This window comes from Sphaeramia orbicularis, chromosome 3, assembly GCF_902148855.1.
Source record: "Sphaeramia orbicularis chromosome 3, fSphaOr1.1, whole genome shotgun sequence".
NCBI classification, from domain to species: Eukaryota; Metazoa; Chordata; class Actinopteri; order Kurtiformes; family Apogonidae; genus Sphaeramia; species Sphaeramia orbicularis.
Window position 1 is genome coordinate 30,403,754 of NC_043959.1, and position 20,548 is coordinate 30,424,301.

The 20,548-nt window shown below is 37.5% G+C and overlaps 1 protein-coding gene across 2 annotated transcripts in view; it reads left to right on the forward strand.

Moving 5' to 3' along the window:
• The window catches only part of dpy19l3 (dpy-19 like C-mannosyltransferase 3), a 102,331-nt gene that overhangs the window by 64,642 nt on the left and 17,141 nt on the right, over positions 1–20,548 (forward strand). For both annotated transcript variants that reach the window (XM_030127048.1, XM_030127056.1), the window contains exon 17: positions 20,303–20,435. In XM_030127048.1, coding sequence (XP_029982908.1) covers positions 20,303–20,435 — 133 coding nt within the window. The remainder of the gene's footprint in view (positions 1–20,302; positions 20,436–20,548) is intronic.

A 20,548-nucleotide genomic window follows, 5' to 3' on the forward strand; every position in this document is an offset into this window, starting at 1 on the left:
ATAACCGTGATCATTTTGGTCAAAATCACCGTGATATGAAACGTTCATATCGTTACATCTGTATACGTGCGAGGGGCTGGGTTTGTTGTGCCTGGTGCCACTTGTTACATTTACTCTCCCCATAAATCTAGAATGAATCTGCATGAGAACTGTTTGCTTAAATGTTTACAGATGCAGGTACAGATGAATTTGATTAATCCCATGGAGAGAATACATATATTCATCAAGATCAAGAAAAGTTAAATTAAAACAAGTATTGTGTGAATTAATTACAGAATATTCAGTCTGTCAGTCTTCCCATATGTGGACATCCCATTGGAAAGGGTTATCGCATAATTAGGCGTAGTGTTCTGCTCGTTTTTAAATGTAAATACCTCTTGTTTATGCTGCTTTTTATTCCATTTGCTGTATATGCAAATGTTGCAGATAAAAGATTATGTACTGTATGTTTGGGTTTAATGGTAAACTTTATTTGCATTTTTGCCTGAATGCAGTTCCATTCTTGATATTGTCAGCACTGAAAATCCTTTTCAACGACTGGTAGTAATTGGCCCGAAAGTGTCCATCGAAACAAAATGCAAATTAAAAGGCATAAAAGTGCCAAATCAGTTAAGATTTGAGTCAGTCTGTAAGATGGTCATTGTAGTTCACTTTTAGACGGAATAAGCCATAATTCAAAGATCATTATTCCCATCCTATCATCATCAGTGTAATGACGCTGAGTGGACCAGATGTGATTTTTAAGAAATGGCCAATTTTGTTCTAATCCTATTAGACAGATAGCGAAATGGTGCAGACAGAGCAGAGGGAGAGAGATGGATAGGAAGGCAGAGGAGGAGAGGTTGGGATTTTGAATGTATTTGTGTGTGTGACATGGGTTCCCTTCCCTCCGGAGCTAATCCCATTAGGCTGTGAGGATTAGGGGCTGCCTAGAGTTACCTTGGTTGGGCTGAGAGCAGGGCGGAGCGCTAAGCTGCTTGCTGCTGCGCTAATTACATTCCAGATGAAAGTGTTAAGATGGAGAAGGGGGTTCATGTTACACCATATTCTCTGACTGAGGCAGAGGCTATTTAGTTTTCCATGGAGAGATCACAGGAGATTGTCACGTAGCATAATGAGGGGCAGAACAAAGATAGATACATGCGCAGAGGAGAGTACATTTCTGTGAGCTAGTGTATTTAAAGTAAAGCTGTCAGGGGCCCATTCTGGTAATTCTGGCTGCAGGGGATGTGGTGCATGAATCATGGCTGATAAAATGTTCTGAAAAGGGTTTTATGCCGCTTGTTGAAATCAGAAAATTAAAAATACAGATGCAGAGGGATATATTTCTGTGTTGTTGAAGTATTACGTCTCTAAAATGAAAATGTGGAATCAGAACAGGAATTAGTTCAGGAGCAAATAGAGATGTTTGAGAATGACGAGATTAGGATTATGGATATGCAAGAGAAAGGAGACCCTCCCAGGTGTCATAAAGCCATGTGAATAATATACATATATGTTTAAGAGGATCCGAGAGGATTATCTTAATTCCCTGGGCAATTAATTCCTGACCTCAGACCGGAGAGGGTAGAGGAGCCGACGTGAAGGTTAGTGTGATAATGACCTGTAGAGGTTCATCTGTGCTTTGCAGAATCATAACTCACAAGTTTCCACTTGATAACAGAGCAGCTCCATGGCTCAGCTGTAGGCTGATACTCTGTTCTAAATGGGCAGTCAATAAATCAATAGCAATGCCTGCTCGTTCCACTGCCTCCAACTCTGAGTTATAGTTGTGAGTGTGCAGTTTTTAAAGTCACAAATATATAAACAACCATGTGCTTCTTCCTCTGCTTCTGCCCCATGTACTACGCTGTCTACCCTTCAGTTTAACTCAGGTTTTCTCGATTCATATGACAGGAAACAGGATGAGGGGAAAATCTTACCATAACAGATATATAACAATACCAAACTTGCTCATCACATCAGATTTTTTTACTCCTACGTATCCTAATATGAACAGGATTTATGTTGAAAACAAAACAGTAAACAGCAAAAATTGAAGATTTAAGAAGAGTTATTTGGAGTTTTAAATAGAAAAAAAAAAGACTGAAAACAAAACTCCAGCTCTACAATGAACAGCTACAGTGAACTAAAAAGCACACACAGCTAACTCTAAAAATATCAGCACAAAGCTTATCACTCACTTAAAAAAACTGTTGTATTTTATTTTCACAGTTAATCTGTGTTGCAACACTCAGTTTTCTTATTTCGACAAATACTTGGTAGAAATATTTGCTGTGTATTATAACCCATGTAGCTTAGTTTTTAGTAGGAAAACGGCTCTAGTACATTATAAAACATGAATCTCCTCTGTGTTGTTAGCGGTAGATGTTAGTCATTGTTCACATAAGAACAACCACTTGGCAATGAACATAACACTGTCAGTATATATTCACCTTTATATAATGTATAGAGTATGCTATGTATAAATGCTGATGAATGTTAAGTATCAAACTGTATTACTTTACTGGAGAACAACAGCAGTGCTGAATGTTGTTTTGCTTCTACTTTTATTCTCTTCTTTGACCCTGAATGTTGTTTTTACAGCATCGATTGGTCGTCGTGATGATGGAAATGATCAGTCTGTGAAAAGTTTTAGCCATTATTATGTGTACTGTTGCATTTACAGTTTAGTTTTCAGTCCTTCCATATGAATGAAGATTAGAACCGGTGTAGTGTGAGCAGGTGTACTTGTTATTTGCTGCCAGATTCAGGTAGACATGAGACTGTGAAGGATGACTGAAGGCTACAGTGTGAAAACTCCCTCTACAGGTGCAAAGTGGTATTGTGGACAGATGTCACTGATATATTAAAAATCTCTGCACTAATACATATTAACATCTTTGGTGTAACATCAGAATTGTCATTCCTAGATCGAATAATAAAGTTAGTTACACTTTTAACATTTCAAAATAGAAAAAAAAAAATACAAATTGCCCCTTTAATGATGTAAATATGTAAACTATATTTAATTTTTAATTCAAATTCTTTATTTGTATAAATATTCATATGCATACCAAACTTCTTATTTTTTTTCTTTATATTTACTTTTTTTTTTTCAAGGCAAGGGGTATTGTTTGTTTCTTTGCTTGTTAACACTCTAGCAGCAAAACTATTAGTTGAATTCATATCAAATTGGGTGTATAGATTGCCAGTGACCCAGAATAGATCTGATTACATTTTGGAAAAAGTAGTTCAAAGTTAAAAATTTGTTCTGAATTTTTAAAATCTTTTTTCCCATTTACTTATAATGGATGAAATTTCAAATGTCTGTAGCAGCAAAACTGTTGGTTGAATTCATACCAGATTGGGTTTGAAGATTGCCAGTGATGCAGAATAGACGTCATTACATTTTAGGAAAAGTATTTTCTATGAATTTTTGAAATCTTTTTTTTTTTTCTCCATTTACTTATAATGGGTGAAATTTCACATTTATGTAGCAGCAAAACTATTGAATTCATACCAAGTTGGGTTTATAGATTGCCAGTGACTCAGAATAGATTTGGTTATATTTTGGAAAAAGTAGGTCAAAGTTAAAATTGGTTATGAATTTTTAAAATCTTTTTTCCCATTTACTTATAATGTGTGAAATTTCAAATGTCTATTAAAACATCAATTTTGTTTCAATTTACTTCAGACTTGGCACATGCATAGAGACAACTGATATGCTGACATCAGCACATGCATAGACATGATGACATCAGCTGGATCGATGCCAAAATAAGCTACAGTACGTGTGAGGGTCGGGGTTTGTTGTGCCTGGCACCACTTGTTATTGAATGTACAGTCAGACTGTTACAGCTGAAGCGTATTATTAAAAAAAATAAAAATAAATGATGATATTATCACAGACACAGTCAATCCTCCAGCCCTTGCCATCCAGAGATTAGTGGATCAGCAAAAGGAGTAAATTGAGCTCATATTTTTTACCATTATTTTTCATTTATTTATTTATTTTTTAGATTCCCTGTTTTTTTCCCCCACTCTTCATTCCATCTCTTCTGGGTCAAGATATACATTCTGCAGTTGAGAATTATGAAGGCTGCAGTGAAAATTATTAATGAGCGCTTTGACAGCAGTTTTGTTGCAGATTCAGGAGGCTCATCGAGCTACTCAGCATGGAGACCCATTCAGAGAAGGAGCAGCCTCTGAAAGGGAAAGTCAGCGATTTGGAGTGAAACACTGACTTTGTTTATCCTCATACTTAGACTAGAAAATAGGTCATTTGACAGCACCTTCTGCAGTGGCCTGGTTATAGACCTGATTCTAAAAAAAAATGACTCAGGGAATTTTCTCTGAACCTGAAATGATGTTGAATAATGTAAAACAGAAAAATCCCCCTTGTGGTTAAACCAAGAGGATGCGTGTTTCCATTTGCCTCCAGTCTTTACATGTAGGTACGGTATTCTGCTGCTGGTTTGTTTCATGTTTTGTGTGCACTGTGCACGTATTGATTTTTTTCATCTTACTTTCACCCCAATTATTTATTTACACAAAAGCTTAGCTAAGCTCAGCTTATTTTATTAATACCCATTTGTGTGACAGTTCGATGATGGCATCCTTTTAACATTTCTCAAGACACAGTGACACCTAACATAAAACCAAGACATATTTATGATACAATAGAAGTGCCCCAAATTTCACCAATCAGGACATAAAGGATAAGAGAGAGATGGATCAATAAAAAAAAAAGTAAACCGAAGACCAAGGTTAAGTTTGATGAAGTTAAAAACTCAATAAAAAGAAGTTTAAAAACCATTCAATACCTACATAAATATGAGAAAAATTCAGAAATAAGTAAATAAATGAATAATGTGCAGTTTATTATAATATATTATAAAATCTATCTATTATTTAACCCATAAAGACCCAGTGCTATGTTTGTGGCAGTTCCCAAATAAATTTACCTCTGTATTTAACCATTTTTAAGTGATTTATCACCATTTATTATAACATTATCCTCTGTGTTTTGCATTTTTTTTGTGTAAATTATGTATTTTTCTGTATTTAATTACTCATCATGTAGATGTTCATGAAAGCTCAGGTTAGAGCTGCACGATTTTGGCAAAAAATAAAATCCCAATTTTTTTTTTTTTTTTCTCTAAGAACTCGATTTTTGATTTAAAGTTTTGGGTAACACTACAAAAGACAACAGAAGTCAGCATATCGTTTTTGTGAGCAGCCTGCAATGCAATTGGCATAGCTCCCTTCCTCAAATCTGTGACGGTGCCACGTGATGGGCCCACGGAAGTGATACCAATGTAAGTCAGTGACAGGCATCAGTCATGCATGTGTGCGTGGACCACGTAAGATGAGTGATCCCCATGTGGTTGGATTTAAATTGGGGGATCCGTGCATGAAAGAGACTGACCCAGGACACGCTGGAGGGATAATATCCCCAGAGCTGGGGGATGTGTGTGGGCAGAGGGCTGTCTGGGCTATGCTGCTGAGGCCGCTGAGGCAGCTGACCCCGCGACCTGGACCTGGATTGGAAGAAGACGATATGGTACTGATCTGTGCGGGACAACGTAAGATGAGTGATCCCCATGCAGCTATATTTGAACTGAGGGATCTGTGCTTGACATTACTTTTTACATTGGTATAACTACTGCAGGCCCATCACAGATACATGGACTTCTGTGAAAGGCCGCTCTCACAGATAGGAGGAGGAGCCTATGGTAGCCCGCAGGCACGCGGCCCGGAGGCACAAGAGAGATGACATCAATTTGACAATTTCCCTTTTTTTATAAATCGTCCTAATTAAAAAATCCAATTTCAATTTAAAATCGATTAATCGTGCAACCCTAGTTCAGATTAAAGTTGAGGGTGACTGAAAGAGAAAGTGACTTTTTCAGTAAAGTTATCACTAACTGAATGTAAAAACAAGAATCTCCATCCACTGTCATTGATCAAACTCTGTGGGTTTTACTGGTGAATCAATGTTGTAGAAGATGACAGTGTTTTCAGGTTCACTACAGAGCCTCTGAATGTCCAAATGGGTCATATCTGATTATGATTTAAAGGGGTCATATTTTGCTAAACCCACTTTTATTAGTCTTTGGTTCATTTATTTGTGTATTTGAACCCTAATAGTTCAAAAAGTTTGAATTTAAACCCTCCAGGTGCTGCAAAGCTATCTTTATATTCATTCTGGCAAAAATCGAGTGGATTTCTACAACCTGTCTTAATTCCTTCTTAATTTCTTATGTTCTATAACTGGTTACGCCACGACATTTGCACATAAAAGGTCAAGACTTCTGATGAACATTTCTCCAAGTACGACATACAGGGTGGGGGAAGCAAAATTTACAATGAACATTTAGTTGTTTTTTTCTCAGCAGGCACTACGTCAGTTGATTGGAAACCAAACATATATTGCTGTCATAATCATACCTAACACTATTATCCATACCTTTTTAGAAACTTTTGCCCATATGAGTAATCAGGAAAGCAAACGTCAAAGAGTGTGTGATTTGCTGAATGCACTCGTCACACCAAAGGAGATTTTGCGATAAATCTGTCATTTCTGCGGTTCAGAACAGCATTGACAGTGAAGATCTTTTCATCTGAAAAGATCGTTACAATGGAGGACTTTTTCTTGAACCATGTAATAATTTTCTTGCACCTTTCCAATCTCTTTTCCTTCATAGCTGTTGTCAACAAGTGTTTTGGTGTTCTTGTGTAAGATTTTAACTTCAAATAATATTTTACTGCATCTCTAACGGTCTTGTTGTCTACCTCAAGCTCAATTGCCATTTTTCTCATGGATTTGGTTGGATCCTTTAGGATTTTGGATTTGAGAGCTTTAATAAAAGCTTTGGTACGTTTTTTTGTTGCTTCCTCCACTTCCAGACTTTCTCGTAATAGTTTTGCTCATAGTCATTCTCTTCTTTCCATTATAAACAGTCTTTATGGACACTCCAACTATTTTTGAAATCTCCTTTGGTGTGACGAGTGCATTCAGCAAATCACACACTCTTTGACGTTTGCTTTCCTGATTACTCATATGGGCAAAAGTTTCTGAAAAGGTATGGATAATAGTGTTAGGTATGATTATGACATCAATATATGTTTGGTTTCAAAACAATTGACGTAGTGCCTGCTGAGAAAAAACAACTAAATGTTCATTGTAAATTTTGCTTCCCCACCCTGTAGTTGTTTGTCAGCAGCAGCAGTTGTAGTTCATACTGAAAATATGTCCAAACTTTGAGCCGATTACCTAAAATGTTCAGTTATTGGTTGAACGGGACAGAGCAGCACAGCCAATAACCTGGAGGGGGTGGGGTCATGTGCATTTAAAGGGCCAGCGCTCAAAACCACCTTTCTGGTGTCATTACTCAGAAATAGGTTTGAAGATGGACCTGTGGAGTTGAATTAATGAAGAATTCAGATCCAAGCATAGCATTTACAGTTTATGTAGACCACAGAGAAATGTTTTAAAATGAATAATTATATTTAAAATAAGTAAAGTATCAGTCCTTTAAAGCTGAGAAACTGCATTTTACCTCAATTATTTATATGTATTGATAGGATTAGTGGATCAACAGGTATTAAACTTAGATCAGTTGATGATTTTGGTCGCCGGTGGCTCTTCAAGTCTTTATGGGTTAAAGAAAACAAAATTGCAAATGATATACGGGTAAGATGGAACTTCAACAGATTTATATGCAAAGACACTTCCTTCTCAATTAGTATTTTTGTGACGGTAGGAGCTCAGTCCATTTCTTCCTCTCCTTGTAGAGGCTACAGTTATTAATGGCACGACCAGGAGATGTTTACTTTTTGAACAAATTACGCTGCCGTCATTTGGCGACAACACTGATTGTTCACCCCGTAAAACTCAGACGTCGTTATTTCTAAGTGACACGAGGTAAATCCATTAAAATCTTCCTTGTTCTCTCTATTTGTCTTTCTAAGAAAAACTAATCACATCATTAATTCTAAGAAAACATTTGCCACTGTTCACCTAAATATCAGTCCTTCAGTAAAATCCCAATTTTTTTTCATTTTCCTCTGTGAAGCTCTGCTCTCATTTTTTTTTTTTTTTTTTTAACATCTTTCCCTTGCTCTTGCACTGACTCACTCTTTTGCTTCCCTAATTGTCTTCCTGTCATCCTGCTCTTTGCTGTGTTTTAAATTGTCTAAATTAGCAGCATTTGGCCTCTCCTTAAATGGAATGAGTGCGACAGTGTGTGTTCCCGTTCTCCTTCTTACTTATCCAGAGGCAGACCAGATAGATGGAGAGGACTGTCCTTGATTCACCTCGAAAGAAGTGAGACTAGTCGGGGACATTTACAAAAACATCCTCTCCACTTTCTGACTATTACTCTTCAACATCAATTCCTCTCGATACTGCTTAGTGCATGTTTACAGCACTTCTGCATTGTGGAGGTAGAAAAAAAACAAGACATTGACACTAAATCATAGTGTTTTGCCTTAGACTTGTGACTAAAATAACTGGTTGAAAAGCAGTGATTCAGACATGTTCCATTGCTGTTTAAAGCCTGCACACCCGCACCGCTGTTTTCAGTTATTCTCAGTGATTTGACCTCTGCTCAGGTTCAAATTAGGTCAAGCCGTGCTGGGAATTCAGTGAGGTCAACAACAACTGTGCACTTTTTAGAGAGTACCCAGAGGTGCCCAGCCTGTTTTTAACCTGGTAATAAAACTAGACGTGTATGTTCAACCGGATGCATTTATATCCCCTGTGCATCCTTTACATCTAGAATTGTCAAATCACAGAAGTCCATTCAGTTAATGTTCATGGGCTAAGAAATGAAATAGGCTGGTGTTCTGGAAAAGAAAAGAAAACAACAGAAATAGAAGGTGTAGTCGACAGATCACTTCATATGTACATTTAACTTCTAGTTTTTCTAGTCCATTTCCCAATTTTTAAAATTTTTAGGTTATGTTTTCATCGGGGTTTGTCTGTTGGCAAGATAACTCAAAAAATTATGGGTGGATTTTGATGAAATTTTCTGGAAATGTTGATACTAGCACAATGAACAAATGATTACATTTTGGTGGTGATTAGGGTGGGGGGGGGGTTGTTTTTTTGTCTGTCTGTTAGCAAGATAACTCAAAAAGGTATGGACAGATTTTGATGAAATCTTTAGGAAATGTTAATAGTTGCACAAGGTACTGGCAAATGATTACAGATTACATTGATCTGCCTTGATGGAGGTCTGTGATCTCCAAGTGCTTTTCTAGTTGGGTCTGTTTCACAATTTTCGTGTCATGTGTCAATGACAAAGTCTAGCATTTCATTTATATTACAAAAGGGAACTGGACTCTGTTTTGTGTCTGGGGGATCACGCAAAATCTGGAAAGAGCTGACTGTTGGAGTTTGACATACTTATGTATTTTTGGTCAAGGAAGAGACTAGCGAAAACGGCAAGTTGATAGGACCAATATTTTGGGAGATATTATTAATTTTGGAATACAATAGCTTTATGATCATGTTGCAGTGCCCAGAATCATAGAATTGAAGTGGGTTACTTGGCAACAGACGAACTACAGGGCCACGTTGCCATGGTGTTAAATTTCATGTACAGAAACAGAGATGCCAGCTGAGAGGTTATTCAACTGAATAGTAGCATAACAGCATAAAAACTACCACATCTACAACCCGTGGTTCCCCATGGGTCAATGCACTAGTTGTGTATATTTCCTGAACTCTTTCTATTGTTACAACTGGGCCTAGGGGTTATAACCAGAACGTACATAATGTGCTCCCTTTGTCCTCTCCCAACTCCCAAGCACAACTCCAGACCAGAAGGCTACAGTCCAAATATTATTTTTAAATAACTCAAAGAGGGGTAGGGAGGGCTCGGCTAAAACAACAAACAAAAAGTCGTCTTCAAAGTCAAAACTAAATTTCCTAATCCAAAATAAATTGAAGAAATAATATACAGTAACTAACTTAAACTCCCTAAAGAAAAGCAGGAGAAAAGGGTGAAAACAAATGAGCCACCCTCCCCTGCCAGAAAATTGGAGTGATTCACAATAAACTATTTACATATATTTACAAAACACAACTACAGTAGACACAAATGAATAACACCATGAGTGGTGACCAAACACAAAAGAAAGAAAGAAAGAAAGAAAGAGAGAGAGAGAGAGAGAGAGAGAGAGAGAGAGAGAGAGAGAGAGAGAGAGAGAGAGAGAGAGAGAGAGAGAGAGAGAGAGAGAGAGAGAGAGAGAGAGAGAGAGAGAGAGAGAGAGAGAGAGAGAGAGAGAGAGAGAGAGAGAGAGAGAGAGAGAGAGAGAGAGAGTTTCTGCATCCAGGGCCATTTTTAAATGCTGGTTCATCTGGATCCACCAATCAGCAGCCTCCTGCATGGAAAACAAAAAGACAAAAGACAAACACAGCACCCCTACAGGACTGGAGGAAAACACGCTTTTTCAGAAAATATATACATATAAGCATAAATAAACATATATTACAATCCAGGGTTGGAACACTATCTATTCAGTGAATTTTGGATCCTCTTAGCTCAGCCATCTCATAGTCACTGATTTTTTTTTTTTTTTTTTTGGGGGGGGGGGGGGGTTCTTTGCCATTAGTATATCTAATTAGTTTAAGTTAAAATGAAGTTAAATTGCAGGGTTCATTTTCCCTGTTGACACAGATACACACAAAGCCGACGTTTTAAAAAAAAAAGTCTTCACTTTGAAAATCATTTAAAAAAAAAAAAAAAAAAAAAAATCTGCTTTTGTGACATAAAATACTGTTTACATGTAGACAAGGGGCCCAAACGTGGAAAAAGTCCTGTTTTGCGGAATACATACATTAGTGTGGATAGATCCTAATGTGTTAATAGTTTTTGTCAAATAATCCCTCAATTAAAGATACGTGGAGAAAGGTTGTTTCCTTAAGTTATACGCTTTTGTGAGTCCCTGAAATACATATGCAACTTTATTGGAACATAATTAGAGTTTGTTTAGTTAATGAGCTTGACCTTTCTTTTTCTCTACCAAACTCATTTTATTTCATCCTTGAGGCAACATGAGTATTTTAACTAAATAGAGACATTCTGTCAAACCGTTTATGAGATATTACATTTGAAACATAATGGAGACTGACAGATTTCCTTGATAGGCTGTGGAAAAATCTAGAAGTGCAATTTGTGTTTTTATACTAAAACTGTGACAGGCTTGTGCTCAGTTAGTTCAACACAATTTTTAAGTCCCAGTGCACGCCGCTGTGGTTCCTGTGTGGGTGGGCGCCGTGTGTAAGAGCACAGTTAAATGCATGTAGGGTGTTTGTCTGCATCACAAAGGCGAGGTCTGCGTCGCATGGCAGACAAATGTAAAGGCATAATAGATGAGTTTTCAGCTTTTTGTGAAGGCAGCAAGTTCTGAAGGCAACCGACTTGGTAGCTTTTGCTGTTGTTTTACATCTAGGCAGAAGTGTAGGCAGTCATGTTTAACAGAATATGAAGAAAATAATATGAATTGGTGCATTTGTTAAGACTGTATACAGTAGAGTGCATACAGTGTACCTGCTGTACAGTATAGTGAGACAGAGATTTTGCTCTGACTCCCTTTGGGCGTTGGTTTATGTACAAATGCTTACTTTATCCACATTACAGCATTCTGCCTTTCCATAAGGGAATCAGAAATTTTAGAAACACTCGGTTCAAGAATTTCTTTCTTTCTTTTAAGAATTGAATGAGAAGATGAACAGGAGAACATAGAATAGGTCAGTGGATATGGCTTTTTAGCTTACTGGCCGACAGTCCGTAAGCTTTTTTGTCGTCATGCGGCCTCCGTTGTCGTCATCGTCTGTCGTCCGTTACAAAAATTTCAATCATCTTCTTCTCCGAAACTACAATTCTGATTGACTTCAAACTTGGTATACAGCTTCTTTATGATGATGTCAACAAAAGTTAGTGAAATTATTTGGATCCAGATCTGATTCTGGATTTGGTGCCACTTTGAAAAATTTCCCCATTATAAGAGATAGGAAGTGGATCGATGCAATAACTCAGTAAATATAAATGATATCAAGTGTCAATTTCTACAGTCCAGCCCTGATGGGGAGATGACCAGAACATAATGTCCACATGCTGATCAGGATCTTCTTCTGGATCCGGGAACTTACGGAAAATTTAACATGGGCTCTTATGGGGAAAACATTTCAATCGTCTTCTTCTCCCAAACTCCAGTTCTGTTTGACTTCAAACTTGGTATACAGCTTCTGTATGATGATGTCAGCACAAGGTATTGAAATTATTTCGATCTGGATCTGATTCTGGATTTGGTGTGACTTTGAAAAATGTTCCCATTATAACAGATAGGAAGTGGATTGATCCAATAAATCAGTCAGTATCAATGATATCAAGTTGGAATTTGAATTTTTTACAGATCTGATTAGAATATGACCAAAACATGGGCTATTTCTGTAATATAACAAATACACATAACTGGATGATAATAAATGGCATCTGGATACATTTCCCAAAGCTTTTAATTTGGCCGGTAAGCTACAGGGCTATTGGTCCTATTTTTCATGGTCAGTGCTGATTATTACTTATTACATCTTTCTGGTTGCGTTGATATGTTTGTTTACTCTACACGGCCCGCGCTCATTTTTAAATCGCACATAGCCTTCCGGAATCATGATTCCACCTTTATCATGGCTCTGTTACTACCTTCAGAGGCGTTACAAAGCCACAATAAAGTTGGGACTAAATGATCCCACCATTTTGTTTACACAGACGTTGTTACGGAATAAAGGCGAAATATTCTCATAACAGAAGTGCTGTGTAAAAGCGGTTTAATGATAAGAGGTTCCAGGATGTCACCGGTGTGGTCGGCTGACCATTTATTACCTCCGCCATGAGGTATTGCGATGACTTTGCTTTGTGTGTTTGTTTGTTTGTTAGCAAGGTAACTCAAAAAGTTATGGATGGATTTGGATGAAAATTTCAGGAAATGTTGATACTGGCACAAGGAACAAGTGATTAAATTTTGGTGTTTATCGGGGCGGTGGACACTGATCTGCCTTGGCGGAGGTCTGCGCTCTCCGAGTGCTTTTCTTGTTAGCTCTGTGTTTGGTGATTGTTTTCCTGGCCAGTATGTATCTGTAACTTCTGGCTCTTCTTACGTCCCAAACAGCAGTTTTAAAGTGTAATTTCAATGATAAGACCTCCAGACTCCCTCCTTCCCTGGCGTCCGAAGCGGCTTACCTGTGGTGTTTTATTGTAATGTGTTTTTATTTGTATTGTTTTTAAATTTTAAATCTTGTCTATTAGTTTGATTTTCTCCAGTGGTTGATATTATATGGCACTTTGGTCAACTAAGATTATCTTTTAAATGTGCTGTATAAATAAATGTGATTTGACTAATGTATTTGTATGACCACAAAAATTAATGTGAGGAAACGTAGCTGCCTCAAATCCAAAGTTGCACATTTTTAATCAGTTTGTTCTGATGTTGAATTCTAATGATTTGTTATGTTTGATTAGCAAACACATTCCTGTTGCACTTTGCGTTCAGGTTTGAGTGGAGCTTCAGTCCATTCTTTTGTTTTGCTTCTAGACGCTCCACTGTGATCACCTGCTAATCAGTAACTTTGTGTTGTTGGTTGCGACTTGGCAGGTTATTCACAGTGGGATTAATTGAAGTTTTTATCCTGAAAACGGTGCGTTAATTTGTGTGAAAGTGCTGCTGATGAGACCAAAATAATAACAAAAACTGTGAAAGGAAATGGACTGAAACTCTAAGTGGAGGTGCTGTTTTTACACCTTTGTCCCTCAGCAACACCTCGCACGTTATTTTATTTATTTATTTATTTATTTATTTATTTTTAATCCACATTTTTTTCTAAAAAATCTCGATCAGATCAGCTGCCGTTCTGTTTCAAATGACACCTCCACTTTCAGGATATAAGTCACAGTGGCTTCCATGAGTTCCAGTTCGACTCTCAGTAGTAGAAGATGATGTTATTACCTCCGCCAAGTGTAACGGCAGAGCTTATGTTTTCATTTGGGTTTGTCTGTCTGTCTGTTTGTCTGTTAGCAAGATAACTAAAAAATTTATGGAAAGATTTTCATGAAATTTTCAGGAAATGTCGATACTGGCACAAGGAACAAATGATGAAATTTTGGTGGTGATCAGGGGGCGGATTTTTTTGTCTGTCTGTTAGCAAGATAACTCAAAAAGTTATGGACAGATTTGGATGAAATTTTCAGATAATAATCATACTGGCACAAGGAACAAATGATTAGATTTTGGTGGTGATTTGGGGGCGGGGGGGTTGTTTGTCTGTCTGTGTGTTGGCAAGATACCTCAAAAAGTTATGGACGGATTTGGATGAAATTTTCAGGAAATGTTGATACTGGCACAAGGAACAAATGATTAAATTTTGGTGGTGATCAGGGTGGTGGGGTGGGGGTGGGACAACTGATCTGCCTTGGTGGAGGTCTATGCTCTCCGAGTGCTTTTCTAGTTTGTGATTTGCTGCCCACTCTTTCATGTTTCATTTTAATGTGGCTCTGTGATGTTGAGCAGCAGGTGCTAATGAACACTCTTTTAAACAAATCCCACCAAGCAGTTTCAATATGTGTGCTAAGTAGCCTCCTGCCCCCCCCCGTATCTGGCTATTAATGTCATTATTTCATTTTTATAATGTCAGAGGGGTGCATTACCAGTGCCCGACTCCTGGCATTTACATATGAGAATATAAACGCGAAATTAAATGTAAATCAGCTCGGAGGGGATGGAAACTGCTCCCTGGGATGCAGCAAGCGATTAATTTCGTACACCCACCGCGAGGGGAAAGGAATGGAAATGACCCACTTCTTCTGCAGGTCAGAAGGCCAAGACATCAGCCCACATATCCGCCTGAGAGCATGTATGAGCGCACACGGTAATGTGAGCGCGGCTCTCTTACACGGCCACATCCACTTGAGCATACGCCTATTTGCACATTTATGATTACATTTCACACATAGTCATCATTCTGCCGCACACACGCGTAGAGAACATACAGTAAATACAGCAGCCTGTGATCATGTATCATTCAGCTTCACTGAGACAAGAGTAGAGTATATGCTTTCAGGCTTTTTCCTCCTCCATGTATCTGTCAGGAGTGTTTATACGTGTAAAAACTCCTCAAACTGGTTCTTTTGGATCAAATCCTTAATCATTTATGGTGGAAAAGCGTAGTCACACTGACCTCTGTGGGTTGAAGATGTAACTTGTTACCGTACCTCGTGGGAGTCCGTACACACGCTGCAGTGTTACATCTGTGGTTATACAATCAGGCTTGAAGCTAAATTGTCAGCCTTTCATCCATTCAACATCAAGCAAGGATGCAGCACATGTCTAGGTCAGCGCTCAAGTACCAGACTTTGCAGTTGTATTTAGATCGTACCGGCGATGCTGTACTCATTCAGTCTTCAGCAAAGCCATGTATTCTGAGAGGTGAAATCGCAGCTTTTTTACTTTTCAGTTTTTACTTCAAAGCAGGGAAAGTAGGTTTTACTGCTGCTCTGCACAAACTGAGGAGTATCATTGAAATATTGAAAGATTCCAGCTCCGATTAGAACCCTGTCCTGAGCTCTGACAACCAGTCCAGATCATACCCCTGTGCAACCTTAGAAAAGATTAAGCCAGTAGTTCCCAACCTTTTTTGGCTCTTGACCCCATTTTAATATCGCAAATTTCTGGCAACCTCAGACATTCATAACGGAGACTTTTTTTTTTTTTTTTTTGCTAAAAGTAAAATAGTTTTCTATACTATGTTGCAAATAAATGTTAATTTTAGATGACATTTAGTCTATAGAATGTATATTATTATGGACAGAGGCAGAAAAGCCAGGTGTAGATTACTGCACAAAAGTAGGAATTTTATTTTCCTTGGTCAGGATATGTACAGTCAGTCCAGCTTGGATTTACAAGGCTGACAATTAATACTGAACAAACACTAACTCAAACTATGAATTATGAAAGAGCTGCAGCATCTGAAACTGACCACAATGAACATTTGAAAGATAAACAGTACCACAGTGCTTCAGTTTCAACTTCAGAGTTTGTCATGTCTTTTATGTATTATGACTGTCTCTCTCAACTCACCATCTATTTTTTATGAGCAAGTTTTTATTTTTATTTTTATCAGTTACTAGAAATTTCAGGTGACCCCACGTGGGGTCCCAACCCCAAGGTTGAAAAACACTGGATTAAGCAGTTCTAAAGAATGAATGAGTGTCTCCGATCAGCAAAATGATATTGTTTGTCTCGGATTGTTTTCATACAGATGCATCTAAAAAAGTCAGAATATCCTAAAAAAAATTTGTATTTTTTTGTCATTTGTTTCAGGTAGTGATAAATTGTATATTGTCGGCTTCCTGATAAAACCTGCTATGTGACTTTTGGGAAATTTTACAGGAGAAACAAAAAACTGTTTATATAACAGGAAACTGTGAAATATGATAAAAAAAAAATCTGTTCTTTTAATGTTGGTACTTATGATGGAATGTAAACAACTTTCACAGGAGACTGAAATTTGAAGCTATAATAGGGTAGATAGCAGGTTTTTATTCCCAACCAAAAATGTCACTTAGCAGGTTTTATCAGGAAGCCGACGATATGTATTCTAGACTGGGGGTGGCAAACATACAGCCGGTGGGCCAAAACTGTTCTGTCAGAGTTCAATCGGACCTGGAGGATGAATTTGCAAAGTGCAGAAATTATCCTAAACATATTTAACGTTAAGGGTGTCAAACTCCTTTTATTTCAGGGGTCACATACAACCCAATTTAGTAAGTAGTAAAATTAGTAAAAAAGTAAAATTATAGTGTAATAAACTATAAAAATGACAATTCCACATGTTCTCCCAGGTTTAAAGTGAAAAAAGTAAAATTACATATCCAACATATGTTCAGTTACAAATGCTCCTTTCACAATACAGTGTGAATAACCTGAACAAATATGAACAATGTGAAATGTCTTAAGGAAAATAAGTGTAATTTTAACAGCATACAGTCACGGAAAAAAAATATTGGACCACCCCCTGGTTTCTTCCATTTCTTGTTCATTTTAATGCCTGATACAACTAAAGGTACATTTGTTTGGACAAATATAATGGTAACAACAAAAATAGCTCATAAGAGTTTAATTTCAGAGCTGATATCTAACCATTTTCCATGGTTTTCTTGATAATAACCAAAATCACCTCAGTTCTTACATCAATATCTATGGCATTGTACTGACAAAAACAGTGCTTTTAGGCATTCCATGTTTTCTTTTCTGTCTGTTTTAGTCACATGATACACACAGGAGGTAGTACTTGATTGCATAATGATTGTTTTTGACGACTTTTGATGGTCTAATAATTTTTTCCACGACTGTAATGCCTGTTAGTAAATGTTTTGTGCATTTGTAGATGCACTGTGATCTGTAAGTCAATAATGAGCTGAGACAAAAAAAAAGTTGAAATTACTCTTATTTTTCTTAAGATTTATAGGTTGTACATAGTTCTTCAGGTTATTCACATTTTTATAATGTGATTTAACTGTTTTCATACTATAACAAGACACAAATTTGGATTATTTTTCATAGGTCATTTTTGCATGTTATTTTACTGGTCTGCATTGGCTGAACTAAAATGCCTTTGACACCCCTTTTCTACACTCATTACATGTAAACTTAAACGTTTGAGGCATTTTATGTTTTTATTTTGATATCTACAACCAACAGCTCAAAAAACAGCTTCTCAAAATATTACACTATTTCAGAAGGGCAAAAGGGACTGTGGCAAAAAGAAAAGAAAAAAAAAATCAATCATCAACGCTCAGAAAGTAAGTAGTACAAAAATACAACAACCAGAAACTAGTCCAAGGAACTCTGATACAGAAATGAAACGTATAACCTATCGCCATCATCATCAGGTCATAACACACAGCTCAGTGCATCGTAGGATTACAATCCTTTTTGCCTTTTTATTTTTCATATATTCAACCCCTGTCCTTGATGAGCACCTGATTCCTTTATACACATTTACATTTTGTGCTTATAATCAAGTGAAGCACATACTACTATATTTTTTCTTCAGTATTTATATATTTCATTTCAACTTGAAGTCAGAAACACCATGAATCTGTCAGTCAGGTTCAGTAGACACTACCACAGTCATGACTGTAACCTTGAGAAGATTGTCAAGTAAAGCTGTTTCAATAACATGGAGGTGCTTGACCAAGAGTGGCCTGAACCTGCAGTCAGAGCATCGAGAGTCTCCACACACAGATGAGTCCAGGAAATGGACGACAAGCATCACATTCCGAGTGTCAAGAGCCTCCTGAACCAGAGACAATGACAGGAGAGTGTAACATGGACTAAGAAGAGAAAAACAAGACTGGACTGGACTGCTCAGTAGTCCGAAGTCCTCTTTTCCAATAGTAATTTTTTTTCTTTGCAGTCGGAAATCAACGTCCAAACGTCTGGAAGGAGGGTGAAGAGGCACAGAATTCAATATGCTTCAAATCCAATGGGAAGTTTTCACAGTCAGTGATGGTTTTCGGTGCTGTGTCATCTGCTGTTTTCCACTGTGTTTTATCAAGTCCAAGGTCAACGCAGCGGTCTACAAGGAGACTTTAGAGCATCCCATGTTTCTAAGCTTTCTGGAGATTCTTATTTTCTGTTCCAGCAGGACACGGCACCTGCTCACAGTGCCAAAACTGCTCAGAACTGGTTTCCTGACTATGGTGGTGCTGAGCTTGATGGGCCAGCCAACTCCCTACAGAGACTCTATTTGGTTTTGTAAAGAGGAAGATGAGAGACAGCAGACACGATAATACACATGAGCTGAAGGACGCCATCAGAGCAGCCTGGGCTTCCAAGACATCTCAGAAGACTCATCGGCTGATCACCACCACGCCGACTTACACCGAAGCACTAATATATGCAACTCAACCAAATATTGAGTGCATAATACAATACAATACAATATTTTTGCCCACTTATGTATATTTCTTTAATTATCTTATTAATAATATATTGTCTAGTACATAGAGGGTTTATTTATTTATTTCTTTATTTATTTCTGTTGTTTTGATAATCCTTTACTACTATTTTTTATTATATGTGAATGGAGCGACTGTAACACCCAATGATTTCCCCCTGGGATTAATAAAGTATTCTGATTCTAATAAATTAGGATTATTTTCATAAATTGGACATGTCTACGCTACAAATCAGTTTTTTGATAGATCTTATGAAATATTCTAATATTTTGGAATATCAGATTTTTCATTTTCATAAGGTGTAAATGATTATCATCAATGTTACAACAAAATTGGCTTGAAATATTCCACTTATATAATACAAAATGTATGAAAGTGTTTTAACTGTTGAAGTAGCTTCAACAAATTTTTCACATTTTCATACTTTTCTGAGACGCAGCTGTACGACTGCAATCTCCAACCTTGCCTCAGTGTGTTCAGCATGGATTTAATTATACTACATGTGGAGTTTTGTTTAGTTGTGACAGGTTTGGAACGTTAAGGTCAAAGGGTACAGTATTTCTCAGTCATGCAATCATGTTTGTTGCTAGAAGTGATTTAGCAGCGCTGCTCTGTGTGAAGGTAAAGGTTTGGATTAAAATGGCTCTCTGGGTTAACATCTCATATTAGAGGTGTGTGTGCGTGGTTGTGCTGTTATAATGAAAACAGCCCTGCTCTAAATAGAGTTCAAGATTAGTTATTCACCAACATATCTACATGCACCAAAACAGCAAATCCTGATTTAATGTGTTAACACCTCAAACCAAGGTTTGTCTTCTTGTCTTAAGATTTTTCTGCAGAACAGCTTGTGCACATCACGTTGTGTCTTTTTAGGACTCAATTTGTCAGCTGGGAAAATGTTTTTTTTATTTGGTCTTGATGTCTGTAGCGACACTGTCCTTGAAGCCACACCTCTGAAAGAAACCCTTAAATACCATCAATATATCCCAATTATTGTGGCAAAGGCAGAAAGTAGAACATGTGGACTGAATAACAAAGCTGGAAAAAAAAATAAAGCAAAATTCAATCAAACTTTTCTGATGACTGGGTGGACTCCTGAATACCCTCCAAACTTTTTTCATCTCTATCTGTGAAACGTGTTTGCTCAATTTACTTTCATTTTCTCTATTTTTCAATCACTCAAAAGCTATGTACGAGGTCGGTAGAAACCTAGGTATATGTTAAATGTCTGTATATTTATGAGTGTGAGTCACATGGTGTTCTTTTTTCCTTTCTCTGTCTTGTTTTGTTGACAGCACAAAGACCCCTAAGCGGGCAGTATTTGCAGGAAGCATGCAGCTGCTGGCTGGGATCAAGCTGTGCACAGGCAGAGTTCTCACAAACCACCCCCATTATGAAGATAAAGACCTGAGGGAGAGGACCAGACAGGTACTGTAGCCCACACTGCACCGTCACACATAGAGAGGAAACACACCGAAAGAAAAGTCCACCTTTAAAGTAAATGGGTGCTAATCACAGAGCTCGTTAGACAGCTCTGAAAT